Raw genomic sequence first — 8,594 nt, 5'->3', positions numbered from 1 at the left:
GGTCACAGCGCCCCCTGCCGCCCGCCGCCCGCTGCCGCCCGCCCGCCAACGGCGAGCGGCCGCCCGACCATAGAGAGGCGGCGGGGACGGAGGATAGAGCGTGCGCGGCGGGGAGCGTAGAGAGCCGGGGCTAGAGCGGCCCGCCTGCGCCGCCCTTCCTTTCCCAGCGGCCGCCGCTGCCGCCATCTTGTGTCGAGAAAGCAGCGGGAGCCAGTGCCGCGCGTCACGTGGCCGCGCAGCCCGCGAGCGGGGAGCGGGGCGGGAGGGGAGCCGCGCGCGGCCCCTGTGGAAGTGCGCCATTGCGGGGGGTGTGGGGGCGGTCACGGCTGCTGTCCCCCGGGTAAGGGGAGGCGCCGGGCCTCGGCCTCCCCATCCCCGCGGCCGTGGGCTTGTTTTCCACAACAGCTTGGGGACGGCGGCAGCGGGCGTCCGCAGGGGCTGCGGATACCCACGCAGCGCCCAGCCTCCGTCACCTCCTCGGCGGCCAGGGTGCGCACCTCAGCCGGGTCTCGCTCCCCGGCTCTGCGCGGCCTCTGCCGGAAGGCCGCAGCCCTCCCTGAGGAGATCTTGGCTTCTGGCTTGGGGAGGGGAAGCAATGTGGTGGTCCTCTTCGCTAGGGCTGAGTAACAGCGTCTTTCATGTGCAGGGCCCTTTGAGGTTTGGTTTCGTCTAGGCTGGGGGCATCCTCAGAAGTTTGTGGAGCCGGCCTCAGTGGCCGCTGTGTTGACTAAAAGACAAACGCGAGTTTGGTGGCAGATGCGAAAAGGTTGCTGGCCTCTCTAAAGACAGTCTCTCTAAGTACCAGTGTTGGGAACTGGAGGGACCTCTTTTCAGCCTTCCCGCCATATCAGGAAGGCCAGACTCCACTGCAGCCCGTCTTTGCCAGCCACCTTGGGAGTCTGCTCAGGAGGAGATGCAGGGGGCCTGGCTGGCCTCCTGCAGCCTCTCACTGCAGCTGCACAGCAAGATGTCCCATAGAAAGCATCACGTTACTTGTGTGCTGTTCTCAATCTGTATTGACTTCCCAAAGTCATACCAGAATTGCTAGTAGGAAGGAAAACTAAATTTACAGCTCCTCTCTCCATTTTTTTCTGCTACAAAAAAATCGCCTCAGTTTCCATTGATTAGCATATCCACTAATCATGCATCAAGGTTAAAGACTGACAAATACAGGTTGAACCTGATACATGGAGAATGAAACTATTGTGTATATAAATATTAATTGCTGTAAATATACGATCAGACGCCATAGGGTGTTGAGTGTGGTTAAGTGTGAGTATCTTACACTGGGATTTAAAACATTCACAAAATCACATAATTATTTCTGCAGAGTGATGCTTAATGTACTGCTGTGTGTAGTTTACATGCAGACAAAAGAAACCTCCACCAACAAAATTAATAAAACAACATATGTGGTATATGTTTTGTATTCGTTGCTCTGAAGAAATTCTGCAAGCTTCTAATGCAGGACTTTCATATGGCAAAGCCATGTAAAAATGAAATTGGGAGAATCAGGTTCTTGGTATCTGCTGGAGAAGAACAAGGGAGTTGAAAAGATCACTGCAATATTGGTGCTGTGGATTTCTGCTGTGCATGTAATTGAGAGGAGGATTTTCTCCTGATTCTAGGAAAATCTCTGCAGTGCTTACTTGGGCACAAGAATAAAAGGTCTTTTACGTCAGCCTTATTCAGAACACTACAGTGGCAAAAGTAACTGAAACTGTAATTTGCAGTCTTAGAAGGCCCATGGATTTATTAATCTCATGGCTTCTTCCCAACAAGGCCAGAATACATACAGTCTCAGTTACTGCTGCATGTGTGAATTTTGAACGGTAACAGCAGCCAGCCGCTGCTGTCATGGCAATGTGGAAGTAGTGTGTTACTCAGCACATTTTTTACTAGAGGGCAGCAGAGCCTCAGTTAGTGAATTCGCTGAAGCTCATTTAGGTTAGCTTTTCCCAGATTTTAAAGAGAGGGTTGGTAACATTTAGAAATCAATATATTTGTGTGTGCCAGGTCTATTTTTTTTTTTTTAACAACACTATCCTGTGCAGGATTAGTGACTAACCAGTTTGTGAAGGCAAGGTTAGTACTCTTGCACAGACAGTTGGAGCATGATCCCATGCTGGGCAGACAATATGAATTATTTGCCTGTGTCTGTAATACATTCCAGACATGTAACGTGCTCAGAACGCCCCCCCCCTTCCCCCCCAATGCCAATCTCTGTCAGCCCAGCTCCAGCTCCTAACCGTTTTGTAGCCTGTGACACAATCATGAGAGGTATCACTAGAAATATTTGTGATTTGGGGAGAAGGCTTACGGTTCGTTGCCAAGGTGCTGACAAAGAAACAACGTCTTTACAACAGCTGATTTAATAGTTCTCTGGTTGAGTTAAATTGAGTTCAGTCCCCAGCCTTCAAACACCCATGTGCTTAAATCTGTTAATTTGCAATTGCAAATAGACTCCATTAATTCAATAGTTACCGCATTGTTGATTTCAGTGGGAAAGCTCACAGTAATGGAAGGTGTGAATGTTTTTAAGTATTCTGAAAAATTAAGTTTTACTTCCTAGCAAAACTGCTCCATCATTGATTACAGTTATAGAAAAAGTCTTTCTTTAAAGTTGTTGAAGCAAATTCATTGGTTCCTCAGAATCTTGATAGTTGTTCCCCTCAGTACACATATTTTATCCCAATTTCATGTAATCCTTTGCTGGCAATGCAAGACTGTTAGGACTTGCTATTTCAAAGCCTTTATTGTACTATATGGATGGATCCTGGCCTTAACCGTATCTCATAGAATGCAAATCCTGCAGACATGGGCAAGGAGCAGACTTTGGGCTATTTAAATAGTCCCGACATATGTTTTTCGGGGGATGGCAATCTTTCTGCCGCAACACGTCTGAAAATTGCTTGCTATGTGTCTGCCAGAAGCCTCGCCTCCCTTATCAGATGAGAGTCGTTGGATAGAGACTTTCTCCTTTCTCATAGGGGAGAACATGAGCAGAGCTTGCCTTTATCACAAAAGATGAAGTCAAATTCCCTGCATTTGGGGAAATTGCAGGCATCCGCACACCCAGTGTGCAAGAGACAGGCCTTTCCCTGGGGAAAACACCTTTGTGAGCATGGTGTCTCCCCTATCAGGTGGCCTCTTGCCCAGTGCTTTCCCATGATGTGTGCCGTGGCTTGGCAGAGAACACAGCTTCCTGGTCATCCCCCAAATACACCTTCGGTTGTGCGCTGAGGTTGGAGGCTGCCTGCATAGCCTGTCCCTGCGTTCATAAGAGGCTGTGTCACCCAGCCCGAGCAGAGGGTTCCCAGCTCTGACCGAGTACCAGAGGGCAAGGACGACTCAGCACTCCCAGTTTGAGTAACCTGTAACCACCCTGCACCCCTTGAACCTGACAGCAGTGGGCTGTATTGACAGGGGCACAGTCAGTAGATGGAGGGCAGGGATTATTCCCCTTGTCCCAGCACTTACTAGACTGCATACGGAGTACTGCATGCAGTTTTGGTCCGCCCAGTGCAAGAAGGATGTGGATCAACTGAAGTGGTCCAGTAGAGAGCCACCAAGACGGTCAGGGGCTGGCGCATGTGACTGTGAGAAAAGTGTGAGGGAACTGGACTTGCTCAGCCTGGAGAAGGGAAGGCTGGGGTTAATACATAGGAAAAAGTTTCCCCATGAGGACAGGCAGGCAGTGGAGCAGGTTGCCCAATGAGGCTGTGCAGGCTCCGTCCTTGGCGGTTTTTGGGACCCGACTGCAGAAAACCCTGGGCTGCCTGGTCTGATCCCAGAGGTGGCCCTGCTTGGGGCAGGGGGTTGGACTGGAGACCTCCCGAGCTGCCATCTAACCCGAGTGATTCTCCGGGAGGCTCAGGTTCTTCTACAACTGGAGGTACATGGTTATGTCTTTTTCTGTCTGAGGCAGAACCTTAAAACAAAATTTATCTGCAGATTTCAATTCTTAGCTTACAATATGTAAAAAGAATTTGTACCGATGGTTTCTAAAACAGTTTTTTCACATTTTCTTTGTTCCTTAAGAAAGCGTTTACTGAATTAGTCTGATGAGTCTGTCTTACTTTAAACACCTCCTTGTAGAGTGCTATCACAGTCAGCACTGTCCATCCCATAACAGCTGCTCCTGGCCAAACTAAACAGACTTAAACTCTTAGCAGTTTGCCATGCCTCTGACTACTGAGTTAAATAACTCAGTAAATGAATGTTACAACATAGCTCTTGTTATCTGAGGCTGAGAAAACATCAGAGTACAGCAGGCTGGGAAAGTGCTCCGTGATACTAGAGACGTTTTCCACACTGTACGACTTCAGCAAAGAATATCCATTGAACAGCGAGGTATCCAGGAAAGAAATATATACAAGCATTTGCCTGTCTTTGTTGTGCACAGCAAGCGAGTCTTCTTTTTCGTTGTTGCTGCTGCTGTAGATGGTTACACTCTGCTCTGGAAATCGTCCCTTGACCTTGTTTACCCGGAGCTTTCGAAGTCCCCAAATGGCCAAGTATTCTGTTGGGAGAGGAGTGGTGCCACAGAAGGACAGCTTCAAATCCCACACCCTTGTGAAGTTGAGGAGCATCTCCAGCACAGAGGTGTCTGTGAACCAAATGGTCAGGTGGCTATTGTAGGTAGTTTTTTCCATGGTAGAAGGCAGCACTGTTTTGCAATTGCACATCAAATTTGCCAGGCAGTAATCACAATCGCGGATATCCGCCGAGCAGCTGCAGTTGCGAATTGTGTTTTCCTTGGTGAAAATTAGCGTATGGTTCTTCTGACTTCTCACAAAACTGCCAGTGATGTGTATGCCAAGGAAGCCGGCCAAAATGAGAGCCAGCCAAAAGGAGAAAGCAGAGAAGGCTATTGGCTTCATTAGTACTGGTGCCAAGCTGCCAAGTGTCTCCTCCTTTTACTCAGTGAATTATATCACTTGGCTTTACCTACTGAGGAAAAACAATTTCTTTATTATACTAAAGACCACTCAACGGTTAATATTACTTTGCTTTTCCCACTCATTATCTGTCTCATTTATTCAGAACCATATTGCAGTTTTGCAGGTTGCCCTGTATTAGAGGGGAAGCACAGCTACACTGATTCAGAAAAATGAATTGTCACTCATGTTTGGGATTCTTCTTTCACTCTTTGGCTCTAAATGGTTTCATCTGCTTATGGGACAGCTTGGACACCCTCTTCTCTATCCAGACAGCTCCTCAGCCTGCCCAGTGTGAAGGTAAGGGCAGGACAACTCCTGCTCGTTTCTCCTTTCTGCTTTCTCTTTGTCCACTTCCCAACAGATAGGGGTGACAAACGACCCTGTTGTCTGCTTCACCGAGTGAGGCAGTTTGAGAAGGGCTAAAGACAAGCATTTTGTTTTACACCTGAATTGCTAAGTGAGGGTTGTGATAACCTTCCCTTTAAACTGAGTGTGGGATATACTGGGCAAAGGGAAAGAAAGAAAGGGTGGTTAAGGGCAGAAGCACTGCTGGCTGCAGCACATATCACTCTGAGCTATGTGGTATGCTGATAAAATCTGCTTTTGATCGTATGAAGCTACGTCTGCTCCAGCCTCAGCCTGTAAGTTTTGGGGACCAAGGACCATCTCTCACTGTGTCTCTGCACAGCAACTAGCATAGGATAGATCCTGGCTCTCTTGGTTGCTCTGCCCACCTTCATTTACCATTACCTTTGCTACTGGCAAAGCAAAGTAGCACCTCCACGCATGCTTATGACAATGGAGCAAGTTTCCATCCCAGCCATGCTCCACCTCAAATGGTTGGGAGCATGTTTGGTGGGGACTCTTGGATTATCAACTACCAGCCCTTTGGTTTTCAGAGCAGGGTTGGATCTTACCAGGAGCATCTGGTTTCTCCTGGCATATTATTAGATGATGGTACAAGCAACAATGCAAAATGTCATTTCTCAACACCAATTATAAGATGTTGGAAAGTTTGTCTGATTTGACTGTAATTGTTTTGAAGCACCAAGAGACATTAGAACCAATTTTGACCAAAGGTGGCAGGTCCTAGTGAAGGCAGCAGTAGGGCACGCACTGGGCAGAATTTGGTCCTTAGCATGTAAAAAGATTGCTCCATGTCCAGCATGCATGTCTCCAGCACCTCAGAAAACATGGCAATACACCTACAGTTTTGGAGAAACATAACAGATAAACAGGAAAATAACGGTATTTATAATAAAAACACAAATTGTTTCTGTCTGTTATTCAATCTTCCATCATTAGACAGTGGAATCTTCTGCTATAAACCTCATTGTCATTTAACAGACAATTAAAGGAAAGTGTCTTTAGGAGCACACTAAAGTTCTCTTAGTCATTAGCACTATCATATGCATGGGAGTTTACCAGGTATGTGATTTCGATCTAAATGTTTTAAGCTCAATTCCTGCTGAAAATTCAAGTAAAAGTGTTCTTTGACTAATACTAAATTTTAAAAAACCCACAAAACTGCATCTTGACAGAATAGTTTGTGTCCTACTTTCCACATTTCTCACTTACAGAGGATATAGTCCTCTAGTCCACCTTTTTTCTTTGAAGTTCGGTCTCCTGTCAATGAACCTGTAGAAACTGATGGTTCATAAATGACCAGCACTTTGCCATCCATGGGAAAAGGAAGAAAAGGGAAAGTTACGTGCACATAGGAGAAAAATCTGCACGAAAGAAATGCTGGACTCTGGGCTAGACATTACCACCGGATCCTTTCCAGGAATGAGATCTTTAGCTTGTGATAGACAGTTGCACGAAAGCAGCAGCAGCCGAAAAGTAACTAAATTGTTAAGATGTAATAGGAAAGTGATGGGGAAAAAGAGACAGTGCTGTTGAGCTACTGCATAAATCACTTGTTTGCTGACATTTGCTTGTTGTGTGCAGTTCAGATCCCACCATTTCAGAAAGGATACCATGGGACTGGAGTTCAGAGAAGAGCAACAAGAGCGATGAGATATGGAAGGGCTTCCCTTTAAGTAAGGTGGGACTAGGTAAGATAGGACTCCAGGTGGGAAAAGAGGTGGTTGAGGCAGGATATGGCGGTGACCTATAACAGCACAGATAACATGGAGATGGTGGGTAAAGGTAAGTTTTTCACTGCTTCTTCCAAGAACAAGAGCAAGATGTCTCAAATAAAACCAGTAGGGTCACAGCTGACTTGTTGATCCTTAGCAAAGGATGTTGGGGGTGCGAAAAGTTTTCACAAATTCAAGGCAGGACTGGATAAGTTCAGTGAGGAGGTCTGCTGCGGTTATCATGTACACAGGCACCACACCTGGCTACAGTAGGCCCTGTGCTGAAAATAGTTGGAGGCAAAGAAAGTTATAGCAGTAAGTATCACATGTTCTTGTCCTATTTGAAATCTCTCCTACACACCTTCTTATGGCTGCACATGGAGATGGCTACTTGACTAGATGGATCTTTGGTCTGACAGGTTATGGCCATTCTTGTACAAGACCTATATGGTGTAAATGTATGCAAACTGACTCAAATGTGATTTAATTCTGTATGTACTCTCTGAATTTAGTATGTTGTTTTCTTAAATGAAGGATACAGACATTTTAATGCTTGCATCAAATATTTAATCCATGTTGTGGAACATACCAGAAATACCAGTCTAACTGTTGGCTAATGTTTAACTTCAAAGGTCAGACTCATCCAGGCTGTAGCTGTTCTGGTATCATTACTGCTAGATTAATTTGGTCTCCAGTATCTAAGCATCTAATCATGCATCACAATGAAAATCCTATTACTAAACCTTCACACTGTGCTTATTTTCTCAGCCCCTAACCGTGGCTAACAGTTGTGATAAATCAGAAATCTGTAATATCACCAGTGTTTCAATGAAATTATTTGGATTTCTCTGTTTTGGAGGTAATATTTGCAAGAAGAATTCCTAGACAATATTAACAATATGAGTTTGAACTAAGTAAAAGAGATTTTAATTGAAGACTCAGCACCTCTGCATTTCAAACTCCCACCTGTGTCAAAAGAAGTGATACTGCTTTTTCCACATAACATGTGAGGACTTAATAGTCATAAAACATTAGAATAAAATACTTTGAAGCATCCTCATTAGTTTTAACTCTTGATTCCTTTTCATATTTTTTTTTAGTACCTGAAGAGAGGAGAACCTTTAGTTCTCTACTGTCTTGCAGCCAACCAAAGAAAATTCTCTTTCAAGTTTAGCTTAGCTGATAGCATTTGGGCTCCGTCCATCAGAATCCAAACAAAATTCTAAATCTTGGCATTGCAGCAAATGTTATCTCCAGAAATACTTGCTATTCTCTTCTGCTTCCTGCAATGCAGAAACATTCCTATCAATTCAGTTCTCGGTATTTAGTTTCTATGTGGCTTTGGTGAGCGACATGCAAGCAGTGAAATATATGTTGCAGGTTGTCTGTCCGTGAAGTGTCAAAGTCACCTGCAATGCAGCTTTACTTAAGCTACCAATTATCTACAGAAAAATGTGCATTATATGGCTCTTAATCAAATTACTTTGCTATCTACACTGGTTAAGGCCTGGAAAAAGGTTGACTTTAATTTTTAGGGGTGGGGGGAGCTGCCTTGCAAAGAAGCAGTGAG

General features: G+C 45.5%; 1 protein-coding gene across 1 annotated transcript; it reads right to left on the bottom strand.

The window, feature by feature from the left end:
- Nucleotides 1-4,208: 4,208 nt before the first annotated feature.
- On the bottom strand, nucleotides 4,209-4,883 carry C1H21orf62 (chromosome 1 C21orf62 homolog). Its single transcript, XM_050915232.1, has one exon. It carries the CDS (start codon nucleotides 4,881-4,883, stop codon nucleotides 4,209-4,211), a length of 675 nt encoding a protein of 224 aa, XP_050771189.1.
- Nucleotides 4,884-8,594: the final 3,711 nt, after the last annotated feature.

The sequence above is a fragment of the Gymnogyps californianus genome, chromosome 1 (assembly GCF_018139145.2).
Source record: "Gymnogyps californianus isolate 813 chromosome 1, ASM1813914v2, whole genome shotgun sequence".
Taxonomy (NCBI): Eukaryota; Metazoa; Chordata; class Aves; order Accipitriformes; family Cathartidae; genus Gymnogyps; species Gymnogyps californianus.
This window is presented reverse-complemented; position numbering and strand designations above follow the sequence as displayed.

What these genes read in the sequence shown, in the direction of transcription:
- C1H21orf62 (XM_050915232.1), bottom strand. Translation starts at nt 4,883, where the DNA reads ATGAAGCCAATAGCCTTCTCTGCTTTCTCCTTTTGGCTGGCTCTCATT.